At 32.6% G+C, this 14853-nt stretch overlaps 1 protein-coding gene across 1 annotated transcript in view; it reads left to right on the top strand.

The window, feature by feature from the left end:
- The first annotated feature begins 5422 nt into the window (after window positions 1–5422).
- Window positions 5423–14853, top strand: part of IFT57 (intraflagellar transport 57) — a 40060-nt gene continuing 30629 nt past the window's right edge. Inside the window, exons 1-4 of the mRNA XM_067279132.1 lie at window positions 5423–5580; window positions 8322–8494; window positions 11424–11532; window positions 14226–14279. Coding sequence (XP_067135233.1) covers window positions 8334–8494; window positions 11424–11532; window positions 14226–14279 — 324 coding nt within the window. The 5' untranslated portion in view covers window positions 5423–5580; window positions 8322–8333. The remainder of the gene's footprint in view (window positions 5581–8321; window positions 8495–11423; window positions 11533–14225; window positions 14280–14853) is intronic.

Below are 14853 nucleotides of genomic sequence, written 5' to 3'. Positions count from 1 at the left end.
AACAAATTGTCTTATTAATTATTTATTTATTATAGCCAACTCTAGCCCGATAATTCGGCTCTTGTGGATGTATAGCTTTGTAACGGGTTAGTCGTTATTTATTTATACCATTCTTAACCTTTTGTCTCCCGGATTTTCGAAAAAAACAAAAAAAACGACAAGCCCTGAGACTCGGATTTTTGTAAAATAATTTAAAATCGCCATATTTTTCTTGAATTTTGCGCTAGAGACGCGCTGTCTCTTTATTTTGTCTATAAACACTTCTGTCTCTCTGATTATCGCATTTGTTTTTATAATTGACGAATAAAAATTTTTAAAAAGACAAAAGTTCGAGGTATTTTCATTTAAAAAATTAATTTAAAAAATTGTATTGTTTAACATACTGGTTACAAAGTCGAAGTGTTTCTGTGGCTATCAAAACAAACCGCGTCATTATAGGTTCAGTAGAATTCGAGATGTTTACGTACAAAGTTGTGTATTTATGACAGAAGAGATTCGAGTTACAGTGCTGTCATGGCGTCCGCTCCCCGGGGAGATAAGCGATACTTATTTTTTATTATTTCCAAATATTTAAGATTTAATAAATGTTCACAATATAATTACTTGGATTGACTTTTGTTTAGGTTGTCTGACTGTACACCAAAAAGAGTTCATCTCTAGTCATAAATATTCTGGGAAACTCCACCTTTCTATGGTAAGTCTATGGGAGACCTTCTTGCCGTTAATTGGCTTTACATTTCTTGTTTATATGCCTTTTACTCTCTAATTGGTCGAGTTAGAGTTAATAACAGCTCTGTAAACAGTGGAGGCCGATTCAGCCATACTATTACTAAGGATGTACCGATAAGCAAAATGGTCGATTACCGATTACCGAATTCTGGGTCTTTAAAAAAGTAAGGGGAGAAAAAGTCTGTATAGTGCAAACATTTTTTTGCAGACTTTGTATACTTTGTTTTAATTCAAAAAACATGTCGTACTTTTTATAAAAATTGATATGATAGGCTACCCTTTACCAAAAAGTTTTGGCCTTGAAAAAGGCCGTTTAATATTCTGAAGTTTACTTTGAACTGGTGCACTTAGTTACAGCTTTAGTACGTTCCGAAACAGCGTGCTTGGCCAGTTCTCCGGGCAATAAAAGAAGAACGGCAGTTTCGATTTCCTTCTTCGCCCCAACGGGCTGACTCGGATCTTCCTTCTTCGCCCCTACGGGCTGACTCGGATCTTCCTTCTTCGCCCCTACGGGCTGACTCGGATCGTACTTCTTCGCCCCTACGGGTTGACTCGGAGCTTGCTTCTTCGCCCCTACGGGCTGACTCGGTGCTTCCAGTTTCGCCCTGCACGGCGTTGACTCGGATCTTCCTTCTTCGCCCCTATGGGCTGACTCGGATTTTCCTTCTTGCGCCCCTACGGGTTTGACTCGGATCTTCCTTCTTCGCCCCTACGGCTGACTCGGATTTTCCTTCTTCGCCCCTACGGGTTGACTCGGATCTTCCTTCTTCGCCCCTACGGGCTGACTCGGATCTTACTTCTCGCCCCTACGGGTTGACTCGGATCTTCCTTCTTCGCCCCTACGGGCTGACTCGGATCTTCCTTCTCGCCCCTACGGGTTGACTCGATCTTCCTTCTTCGCCCCTACGGGCTGACTCGGATCTTCCTTCTTTGCCCCTACGGGTTGACTCGGATCTTCCTTCTTCGCCCCTACGGGCTGACTCGGATCTTCCTTCTTCGCCCCTACGGGCTGACTCGGATCTTACTTCTTCGCCCCTACGGGTTGACTCGGATCTTCCTTCTTCGCCCCTACGGGTTGACTCGGATCTGCTATAAATATGTTTCAGTTGATCAGGCGTAATTCTATTTTTGATTTCCTATAAATGAAAAATAACAACCTACTTACTGAAGTTTATTTTTAATGAAAATTATTTTGGAAAATCTCAAAAAAAAGAAAAACCAGAAAATTTTCTCTTAATGCAAGTTAAATGTTTTGCTGTGTTTTTGCAGAGGCATTTACATACTTTGCGAATCATGGAGTAAGTATACACTATATTTATTCCATGCTGCGAAGGTTATACGTTGCTAAATGCGTATGACGTGACAGTCACGTGGGGTTTCTTTCAATACAGCGTAAAAGTAGTTGTGGTCTGTCTGTTATTTCTCTTAAAGAATGATTGGGCCTTATTGGTAAATGTCACAAATTGTAACCTATGGTTTTTTATTGAGGAAGTGAAATTATTTTTTAGCTAATTTTGACGTAACATTTTTTTTTGGTAATTATTAACCATACAGTTCGGTTTATATTTTGATTTATTTTGTATTTAGGCTTCTTGATTAGCTGACAGATGGTGGTTTTTTCGCTATATAAGTGTGTTCTGTGTTTTTCCATCTTGGGAAACTATTCATTTGATTGACGTAGAAATTAAATTTTTGTGTTTTGCTTTTATGTATGTAGTTTACACTTCTTTGTTTTTTCCTGAATACTTCTCTTTATAATTTAAAATTTTTAAATATTTAATTGTTTTTTTTATCAATTTTGTTTATTTTTCTGTTTCTTTCGTCGGATGGCTAAATTATTTTTTTGTAAATTAAAGATACAGTCGATTCAAAAGTTTTAATCTAAAAGCACGTAATAAAATGGTGGTCTTTTGAATCGACTGTGTCTTTAATTTACGAAAACAATTTTGTTTATGTTAATTAATGAGTTTATTCCTGGCAAGAGGCTGCTTAATTTCCACAACAACACTATGTCACTGAGAATTATTTATTCACTTTAACGAACGTTTTCAACCTGTTCTACACGTCATTTTTTTAATGTATAGAACATTGATTAGTTTTTTTTCGAATATAACAATTAAGAACACATTTAAAATATAAAAATCTTTGGAATATATTGCAATATTGTATTAAAACTTGTAATAATCCTTTATGGTAAGAATACTGTTTGTATTACCCGCATCGTGTTTGAAATAAGTATACTAAATAAATGAAGTGATAGGCCTAATACTTAGTACGGGTTACCGAACGTTTATTTTTGAATTATGTAAAAAAGCGGTCACTAAAGGTACGGTTTGCTATGCAGCTCGTTCGGAACGAAAATTATTTTGTTACACGAAGGACGAGAACCTAGCTTACAAGGATTTTTTGTCTAGGGCTCTAGCCATCTCAGGTTCGGCCGGTGGTAAGGGACACAGCCCGATATATCCGATTTACCCACAAAAATTCTCGAGTTTCTTAGCCCACCCGGATTCGATACGCGGTCATCAGAGTCATAGGTTAATGTCTCAACCGCTCTGGTTTTACTAAAGACTATTAGTACGTTTTTTATAGAATGAAACCGTATCCTCGAACTCTTGGTTTAGATGGGAAGACATATATTTATACAATTTCACGTAGATAGCCAGACGGTCGAACCGTAAAGGTGACAGCCTACCTACCACTCCAGGGAACCCGGAATCAAATCCGGAGATAAGGGAAATGTATTTTCTATCTAAGGGCATATCTATTTTGCTCAGGCACATGAAGTGCAGTTGATTAAGATTCGTGCTGAAGAAAAAAAGAATAAATAAGACGACAGCGGTTTCAAATTTAATCAGGGAATTTTGTTCCCTTGAGGAAACATACGAAAATATTACGATAATCTACATAACACTTATATTAAATAAAGTGATTTACCCGTAATACGAATTTGTTTAAAATTGATTCCTTCTATAATAATTTGTTGTTAGTTGGCTAATGTCGACTTCCAAATGTTTCATTTCAGTTTTGTTTCCTTTACTGAAATACGGTGTTTCTGTCTTTCCCTTTTCCCTCGATTATTCTGCAAGTTCTCGGCTTTTTTCTTCCGTTATTTCTTCTGAAACAAGAAATAATTTCGGCATTTTCCTCGGAAAGTGCCGGCGATACGAAAATGGAGTTTGGATTCAGACCAACAACAATGGCGTTTGTATTGTTAATTCGGTAACAATTACGGATGAAGCCGAAATTCAATTGTTGTCGTCGATGACGTTTGGCGAATGACGTCACGAGCAGTGTTGGCCAATTAGAAACCAGTTTCGGTGCATTCGCTGTAAAGCGCTTCTCGAGCGCTGCATAAAGAAACGCGGCCTATGATATTAATGTTGCATGTCCTCAGGATTTTTGAGTGCTCTTTCCTAGTCAGGAAGAAAAGGTATTAATGAGAATTATATAAATATAATTATGGAAATGTACAGAAGTGTTAGGCTAGATTAAAGTTCAAGAAAAGGGGATTTAGGATGTATTTTAGAGTTTATCAAGTTTAAGTCCAATAATTATAAATATTAACTTCGGAATTTAAAAAATTATTATTTAATTAATAAAACGAAATAAATTCTCAAAAAAACAAAAGGAAGTTTTGATAAAGCCACTACAATAAACTAAGTCAGAGTTAAGTCAGTCGAATTATTACAGAAAATAGTTTTGAAATTGTACGAGTATAAATAATATAAATACTTTTATATTATTTTCTACCACAACAATTTAATTTTTAAATTATGAACTTCAATTTTAGTAATCTTGGTAAAAGAAATAACTTTTGTTGATTTGAATCTGTCCACGCATATTTTATTTATAATTTTTTTTATCCATCACTATTATATTTTTAAAAAATCAACTTTTAATGCTGTAACTAATAATCAACTTTAACAAAAAACCATACAAGCTATTTTCATAAAATCTTTTTATGAAATACAGTAGAGAGTCGTTAATCGGAACCCCGATAATCGGAACGATTTTCAGTCGGACTGTGTCGTGCTGAATCGAACGTTTTTAATACTAGATTTACTTCTAAAGTATAATTTTCATGTTTTTTATATTCTTCAATATATTTATTTTGTTTGTACAAAATGCAGAAATAATTTTTAACGATACGATAGCCTCGATTATTATTATAAAAATTTTCGTTAGGCTTAAAATCGACGAAAATTCAACACGAAGCGACATGCCAACGGAGAAAAATTTGAACATCGGACAGGTTAATATATTTTTTCGTAACATAATCGGTTATCCGAACAACCCCAGTCCCCAATTCATTCCGATTAACGACTCTCTACTGTATTTAATTTTAAAGTATTCATATTTAACAAGTATTCGTGAATACGAATTTGAAATAAGCACAAAAATTGAGTATGATGGTATATTAATATCAAAAGCAACCAACCATAGAAACAGTACATTTTGAAGGAAAAATAGTACATTTTTTGAAGGAGCTTCTGTACGTTTTGAAATTTCATTGTGGCAACGCTGGTCCGAACGTGCACATTTGCTCGAATCAGTTTGTCCGCTCCACTGGGAAGCGCGTTTTAAGATGTGGGGGCTGGCATTCGCCACACTGTCATAGAGTTACCGCTACGCGTAAATATTTTATAGCTTATCACCGAGCGTAGTTATTTAGTGGGATACGGGAAAAAGCGGACGACTTTCTCTCGTCTGGATCCACGAGACGTAAAATTTAATTTAAATGGTAAATCGGTGGCCTGGCAACACGATTACGCCATCGTCTGCAAACGACACCTACGCTAGTTTTCCGTTGATAGTCGGACGTAGTTTGTTATTGCTGTATGGAATTGGGTAAGTTGGGTTACAGTGTCAAGTAATATAATTTTATTAAATGCATCGTGTTACGGTGAACCGACGTAATGCATTTCGTTAACGTCGTCGAATGCTAACCGAGTAGAAAATCGTTCGATACCGATGGAAATTGCCTCTTCTCGCCGTATATTTGTAAATACGGTCGAATCTCCACCGCTGTTGATTTCTGTTTAGCCGCGCGGGGAAAGTATGCCCGTGGGTAGAAAAGTAATGAATAATAAATAAATAACTGCTTGTTTTTTCAAAGCCGTGTAGCTTTATGGTTGTGGATTAATTAATAACTAGATAAACTACTTTAATTTAATAAAACATTTTAAGTTTAATAATTTGGTGATGATAAAAATATATAAATGTTAATTAGAAAAAATAATTAATTAAAAAGTTGGAAATGCAATAGCGTACGTGCTTAGTGAGTCGAATGCCGTTTTCGTTTGTCCGTGCGTCGTACCGTAAGGGGCACCGGGTCGAGGAATTTGTATAGAGTCGGTTGAGGGAAGCGGTGGAATTTAAAACAAAAATTTGAGTGGGAACCCCGTAATTGCAAAAGTACGTATTTTCTTAATTTAATTTTGCCCACGATATTTCTAACAATATTGTAAAATGCAAACGCTACTCTTTTACTTACAAATTGATGTTTTCTAACTTTCGTCAAACTATGTTTAAACAAAAGTGGCTTTAAAATGTCGGACGTCCTACTTAATTCGAAGTCCACGGTAATATCTTCGTTACTCGGATAGATTGCGTGGCCGTGCGGCGGAGATAAAAATTCGGTCGGAAAATGTGTCGATAGACTTTTACGGCCGTCCGATTTTAAAAGGCCATTTCCTTCTATTCGAGTCGTTATCGACTCTTTAGAATGTAAAATTAATAAACCGAGAGAATCCGGTGGTCCGGCGGGTGACCCGGTCGACTTACGAAAATGACGATGCGGTTAAAGGGTTGCGGGTCGTACGTCGACCGATTTCGAATCTGCCAGCGACGGATGGATTGCCGAGACGTGTGGATTAGTAAACTCGTGCGAGCCGGTCTCGGCAGACCGTGGCTTCGATATTGAAAATCTATTAACGACAAAAGACATAAATTTGAATGTGTCGCGTGTTTAAATTTACATCTTGTAAATTCAAATTTGTAAAAGGAAAAGTTCAAATTGATAATGTTAGTTAATCTGTGATTGTAATGTATCTAGTAAGTGAATTCGTGTCGAGAGGGTGATGGCGCTTGGAAAGACGTATGGGATTCCGAAGTATCCCAAGAATCCAACTATTAAATTGAGTTCGGAAATTGTTCGTTTCGTGCTTTGTAATTTTAGATCTTGCGTTATTAGCAAACGTACGTAAACGGATGCCGAGCCGAAAGAAATCAAAATATGAAATAAACTACTACTAAATTATAAAATTTGGTTCTGTTCATTATTAACTTTGTTTTTATAACTTATAAAAACATTCAACATGTATATATATATCTATCTATATGTATATATTTTTGAATATTAGGCTATAGATTATTTATTGTAATGTTTGTCAACCTGTGCCCTAAAAATTTGAAAAAGTCATGCTCTAGAAAAACAAAGACAAAATACTTCAAACAGTACTATTACTGAGCAATAATTTATAGATACAAATTATAACCTCTTAGGTGTTTTTAAATATTTATTTTTTGTATTGTTATTAAATTAATGCCGATTGTTATACAATTAAATACAATATTCTTACTATTACTTTTCAGATAGACTTTGAAGTTCATTTATTTTTTCATCAAACTTATATAATGTTAGTGTTACAGAAGTAAAATATAAGAGTGTGTCATAAAAAAAGTAGGTTGAGAAACATTGATCTTACAATAAAATCCTATAAAAGGCAGTTCAATACACTTTTTCCCTAGAAAACATTGAAGCACATCTTTTAATAACAATTGAGACATTTTTAATAACAACAACACTGTTTTAACTATAACTTCAATTCATTTTGAAATTTTTAAATTAATTGGTAAGGAAAATTTGGATATTATATTAAAAAATTTGAAAATTTATACATCTATTTTTCTTATTCTCCAATATACGTTACTATTTCCTCATCCAAATATTTCACTCGCTTTCCGATCATTAAGTAATGAAGATCTGCAATTTTTTTACTCCTAACCATCATATCTTTACATTCTTAAGTAAAAATTATAAGTAAACACATTATGTTATATTTAAATTTATGAACAAAGATTACAAACTAAGTTATACACCAAACGAACGACCATTTCAATGTGATCCACATTTATTACGACAACGATATTAGATAAGACAAAAACAGTATTCAAAATAAGTAAATAGCCAACTTGCCTAATAGCTCTGCTGTTTGTCCAGTTTTTTTTTTATTATAACTTATGTCTCTCTCGTAATTTTTTAAATTTCGGCAATCGTTAAGCAACTATAACCAGAAGTTTTCGTCTTTGTTGACTTTTAAACTACGTTGCTAGCGATGCTACCTGCATTATACGATCGGTATTTTTTCCCATTATGCCATTAAAATAATTTCACAAAAATGGTGTCCAAGAACATTTATAATAATATAAATTTTGTAGTAAATGGATCTGTTTTTATTTTGACATTAAATATTATCATAAATATAATAAAAGTAACATCAGTTTTTGTGTTTAAATATGTTTAATTGTATCAATCAATTTTTATAATGTTTTGTAAATAACGACCATACTTTATTTTTTGACAACAGAATTTTATAATAATGGGTGAAGAAAGAAAGAGAGATGAAAATTTATTTGAAGATGGAGGTCCAGGACAGCTCTATATGTCATTTGTTGCTATGGATGATTTGTTAGACAAACTTAAATTATTAAATTATGACAAAGAATTCTGTAGAGAGTTGAAAGTGAAATTTTTAAACAGGTAGACAATTATCAAAATTTTTTTGTGTGTTTTGATTTATTATAGTTTAAATTTTTGATATATAATGGTTAAATTTTCTTGTATTATTCTGATAGCTTTTTGTCTGTTGTCTTATTTTGTATGATTTGTGCCAGTTCACTTTTCCCAAAGATGCATTTATTAAATTTTTATTTTGTTAATTCAAAATATTTCAGATAATTCATTAAAAGTTACAGCTAATTGAAACATTAATTCAATCATTTCAAAGTTGACAAATGAAAAAATTGTGTTTTTTAACATTTTAAGGAAAAGAATGCATTTTTGGTCTGCTAACTACTTTGCATATTGCAATAACCTTGCTAATTTACATAAAACAATACATAACTGATTAGTTTGTTTCACCAATTAATAGTTGAAGAGGGACAAGTGAAGTATTGTTGTATCAATTGAAAGTTGACAACAAAGAAAACATTGTAAGTACAGTAAGAAATTAATTTCAAATTTGGTATAACACAAAATTTAATTCTACAATTGTCAATTAAATAGTTTTTTAGTATCAATAAGAAAATATGCCAAAGAAGAGAGAATTGAATCTTGAAAAAAGAGTGCAGATTGTTCATGAGTGTAAAAATGGTGATTCTCTTGCTATTATTGCAAAAAAGCATCAAATATCACGCGAAGGTGTCAGAAAAATAGCGGTCAAATAATTAAATAACAATACAGTGAGAAATTTACCACTAGGACACTGCCCTAAGGCCACAACATCAAGAGAAGATGCAATGATTTACCGTGAGGCCACCAAAAACTCTTATAACAGCTAAAGAAATAAAAGAACAGCATAATCTTGAAGCCGGTGTTTCAATTATTAAGAGAAGATTAAATAAAAAGGATCTCCACAGAAGAGTGGCTCGTAGAAAACCAATGATTTTAGCAGTGAATCAGAGGATAAGACTAGCTTTTACCAAAAAATTTGTGGACAAGCCCCTAGAGTTTTGAAAGTGTATTATTTGGAGTGATGAGTCAAAATGAGAGTTGCAGGATGCTAAACGACAAAAATTTGTTTGGAGGAATAAAAATCAAGCATTTGAGAATAATAAAATTGTGGGAACAATAAAGCACTCGCCTTACATAATGGTTTGGGAGTGTTTTTCAAGGTTCGGATTGGGCAATATTGTTCGAATTCACGATTGCATGAAAGCAGTAGATTACAAACAGATACTTGAAGACAATTTAGTGGCATCAGCAAGAAACATAGGGATTGAAAATGAATTTGTCTTTCAACAAGACAATGATCCAAACATACAGCATTGTTTCTCAGAAAACATTTCAATGAAAATGATATCAAAGTTTTTGAATGGCCACCGCAGTCACCAGACTTAAATTTAATAGAACATCTGTGGGACAAATTAGACCACTGCATGCCTCTTAACCATAGAAATTCTTTATTATTGTACAAAGAAGAATTATTTAAGGTTTGGTCAGAAATTGGGCAGGATATCATTGATAAATTAATTAACAGTATGCAAAATCGACTTTTTCGTGTAATTCAGGTCAAAGGTGGTCAACAAAGTTCTGATTTGACTCTTTCTGAATGTTTTATTTTGTGTCAAGTTTGAAATGGTTTTGCCATACAACACAAATTTACAATTTGATAAAAAATTAAGTTTGAAAAGTAAAATTAAGGTTAATTAAATTTTTACGTATTGATAAGATGATGATAAATTCAAAAGTTCAAAAAACAGGTTATGTCAACTTTGAAATGATCTTGACTATATCATCAGTACACTTGCCATAAATTTCACAGTCAAATTCTGGACACGGAGCCAAGAACATACAGGTTGGTGAAAATTACCTGCAATTGTCTGGTTGGTTTATTGTTAAACCAACTGGAAAACCAAACCAGAAATGTATAGTCTGTTTTTCTGATAGGATATTTTCCTATTTTCCCTTTTCTTCTGGAATAATTTAGAATATTCTGGAAGAAAAAAATTGCCTGGAGCAGGACTCAAACCCTCTACTCTCACTTTCAATCTGATTGCATTATAAGTTATGCTACCCAGACCTTTGAATGATCCTCCATTTCCAGACATGTTTTAATTTAAATATAACCATCTGGACGTAGGCCCAAGTAGTGTAATTGGCAATTCATTCACATGGTAAGTAGGAGTCGTGGGTTTGAGTCCTGCTCTGAGCAATTCTTTTCTTCTAGAATATTTTTGAAATATTTATTAAATATTAATTTAATTATAATTATTAAATTTAATAAAATATGTCTATTATTTAGAGTTTCATTAAAAATAACAGTGGTAAAGTAGCTCGATTTATTCTGGTAATAGTTTGGCTTATTACTGAAATATTGGACTTTGATATGTTTGTATATTTATAACCTGACAATGACTGATGGGAGTAGTTGAAAATTTTAATTGGGTTGCAATTTGAAAAAATTGTAGACCTATAAATTCCCACCGACTGTTTGTCCATCTAATTATATGTCTGTTCTTCTTTAATCTTGAGAATGGAGTTAGATAGATGAAATCTGAGACCAAATAGGGAAACCTTAGGGGCAGGAGGTACCTGATTAACAATATACAAACTTTTGATGCAAACCAGAAGTAACATTATTTCAATTCAAAACTTTTCCCTGAAAGGAGTTAATAGATGACTGGCACAACTCTATTGCAAAAAGGAAAAGTATGACATACTGGGACATGACTTGAGGTGGAGAGCATACATTTTAAATTAAATAAATTTTAAAAAATATGATTAAAAAATTGCAGGCCATCATTATGATGATGTCACAATAAATAATTACTCTTTTTAAATTATAATTTTTGTTTTTATTATTTCTGACACATATATTTATGGGAAAGAATAAAATAATTTGAATACATCCAGTTAAATGATTTAAGTTTTAAAAGAATATTAATGTAATAATGTTATTACTTTACAGACATTATTTTGCTCTGCAAACAAATCCTGGAGAACAGTTTTTTATTTTTACAGCTTTGTCTGCATGGCTTATAAGAACAGCAGGAAGATCATTTGAAACACCTCAAGAGGTATGTTTAAATATTTTTAAATATAAGTGATAACTTGCAAATATTTGTATATTATTTAATGTATATATAATGCAGTAATAAATAAATTGAAAAATATAATTTAAACATGCTTGCTTGAAAACAAGACACTTTATTGTTATTACTATTACTATGTACTATTACTATTTCTCAGTCATTGGTTGTATCGCTGGTGTTTGCCATTTTTACACACCAGATTTTTTCCAAGAATCAAAGATATAGTAATGTTTTGTTTGATGAAACCGTGTCTCTTTCTATAATTTAGGCTTAGTAAACACTAGTGTTGTGTTGTGTTACAAAGACACTTGGCAAGTTTTCCATCAAATTTCTTTATTCAGTTTAGTCGATACGGTACGTTGTCTTGTACACGTTTCGAGCTTTGCCCCTCTTCGGTCAACTATAATGCAGTATATATGTTATCTATTACAGTAAAGAGAACACAAAAATTAAGTATACAAACGATAGATAGACATACCTGTTGTTTATTGATATCAATGCACAATGATATCAATGATATCTTTGTGCTTGTTTCTCTTTTCATTTTATCTAAATATATAAAATTACTTGTCCTGACTGACTGACTGATTAATCATCGCCCAGAGCAAACCGCTGAACCTAAAGTGTGAAATTTGATACACAGTTAGGGTGTCATGAAAATGCACACTAAGAAGGGATTTTTCGAAATTCCCCCTCTCGCGGGGGAGAGGAAAAGGATTAAGGCCTAACCTGAAGGACGGCTTCTACTGTACTATTTTAGACACAAGTTTTTGTTTTCAACTACGTTTAGTCTTCATTGAGTACTTAGGTATATTAAATTGATAACATTTCAGACATTGTTTAAAAATTTTTATATATTTAGATTTTCTAACCAAATGTTCGAACTATTTTAAATTTGAATTTGTTATTGCATATTGGTTTGATTATAGAATTGTAAACATTCCAGAAAATTGATAAAATTGAAAACAGTTTGTTTGATTCTCATCAATTCTCATCATTCTCACCAGTAGATGTTATATATTGGGTTGTTTGGAAAGTAATTTCGTTTTTTCCATAGAAAAATAAACGCAATATTCTTATAATAAATAAATATTTTATTAAATTATATATTGACCATTTTGGTTAAATACCTGTTGTCATTGTTTCTGGTAGTAGCACGATTTCACATTCATAAAACTTTTGATCGTTGTTTACAAAAAACTGATCCAAGTGATTTTTGACATTGTCATTTCTAGTAAATGTCTTACAGGTAAAAAAAATTTGTATAGACCGGAACAAGTAATAATCCGAATGTGCCCGATCTGGCGAATATGGTTGTTGCGATAACATATCCCATCTAAGCTATAACAGTTTCTGACGAGTTACCAAACTTGTGTGAATCTTGTCGTTATCGTGGTAAAACACTACACTTTGTTTGTTGATCAATTCTGGCCTTTTCTGTTTGATGATATTACTCAATTTGTTTACTCGATGGCAGTACACTTTCGAATCAATTGTTAAATTGTCTGGTAAAAGCTCAAAAAAAAAATTTCTTTAAAATCCAATCATGAGAGCATCTCTAGTTAATAACATGTGGAACCCATATATCGAGCTTTGAAACGAAACCAATTCGTTTTAAGTAATAATAAACGGTTCAATTTAACAGATTTAATCTCTTCGTGGTTTCGCGTGTTGTTATACGGCAGATTGCTTCGATCGGTACCTTTATTTTGTTTTCATTGGCTTCAAATGGCCATCCAGAATGTGGTGTATCTTCGATATTGAAATTGCCAGAATGAAATTTTGTGAACCAGTTTTGGCACTGTCTTTCTCTCAACACATCTTTTCCATACATGTACCACAACTTTTTTTCTTGCTTGAACAGCATTTTGATTTTTTGGTAATAAAAAAGCAAAATATGCCAAAAATGATGCTTTCCATTTTCCGTATTTGATGGAACACCAAAAAAAGAACAATTGTACAGAATCAAACAAAATTTTTTACAAATAAGCCTTAAAATGTCAGCTGTCGAAGTATATAATGAAAATTTGGTTTAAAATAAAATTGGCTGGTAAAAATACATTCAATTCCTCTAGTAATAAAAAAAAAGAAATTACTTTCTGAACAACCCAATAACAATTACTATGGTTGTTGAAATACTGAATATAAATGGTGTTTGTTTGCAAAATCCGTGCAGGCGAAGTCGCGGGTAACAGCTAGTTTCCTCATAAAGTATGATCATTTCTCAGTAGTATTTGTTAGTATAAGGCAATGTCTCAGTACTCCACTGTACCAAACAGATGACTACATAATGTTAGGTCTTTTATAAGGACATTGAGTTATGTGTTGCCACATGATTTGTGTGTTGCCACATGATTTGTGAAGATTGCATTTTGATTTACATTTTGTTCTTTAGTTTGAAAAATTTATGTATTACTGTGGAACTTCCACACAATTTGTACATGTTTAATGAATTAATTAATTTTACTTAAAACATGGTAGCAAAAGAAAGGCTATGCACATTATTGTGCAATCTTTTGCATCTGGATAAATGATAAAGTGAGCCCCTGTATATTATCGTGGATATAAAATCTTGGATAATTAATATTTTATTGGAATAAAGATAATTTCTTATTTTATTATGATAAAAATTTATTTTTGAGTTTATAATAATAATAATAATAATATCTTAAATATAGGATGACGATCCAAATTCTACAATATCCAACATCTTAGATGTTCTGCGAAATATGGTGAGAATTTTTTTATTTCTATAGCTTGAAATTTATCATTATAATACATATGTACATTGGCAGTCAAAAGTAAGTGGTGAGGTAAAATAATACCAAATGCAAGATTTAATGCAAGATACCAAACAAGATTTTTGCATTACCTGTCAATGCAAAGTTACCAACAGTAGCTTGTGAAACTATGGAAATACCTAGAACAACACTGTAACATCAATTATGTTAGTTTTGACAAATAATAATTTCAAAATTGTACCTAAAACAATGTCTAAGTAAGTCAAAACAACTTGTTCAAAAGTAAGTAGTTTTGTCCATAAATCATCATAGAAATTCAGAAAAGAATCTACCTGATTAGTCACTATTCTAGCACTGGTAGAGAGGACATAGGTTTCAGTAAAATTATGACACGTTGGGCAATTTTGGGAAGGATAGTCAAGCCACAAGATGCCAAAATGTGGTGAACTTCCTGTTAATGTGAGGATTGAAATTGTTAATGATCATTATGCTGGGAAAAGCATCAGGGTGATTGTGAGAGAAAGGAATTTATTCTTTGAAGATATTTGCAAGGTTATAAAGAAGA

This window comes from Centruroides vittatus, unplaced genomic scaffold, assembly GCF_030686945.1.
Source record: "Centruroides vittatus isolate TY-2023 unplaced genomic scaffold, ASM3068694v2 contig_854, whole genome shotgun sequence".
Lineage (NCBI taxonomy): Eukaryota > Metazoa > Arthropoda > Arachnida > Scorpiones > Buthidae > Centruroides > Centruroides vittatus.
Note: the sequence above shows the minus strand (reverse complement) of the source record. Positions and strands in the feature narration are given on the sequence as shown.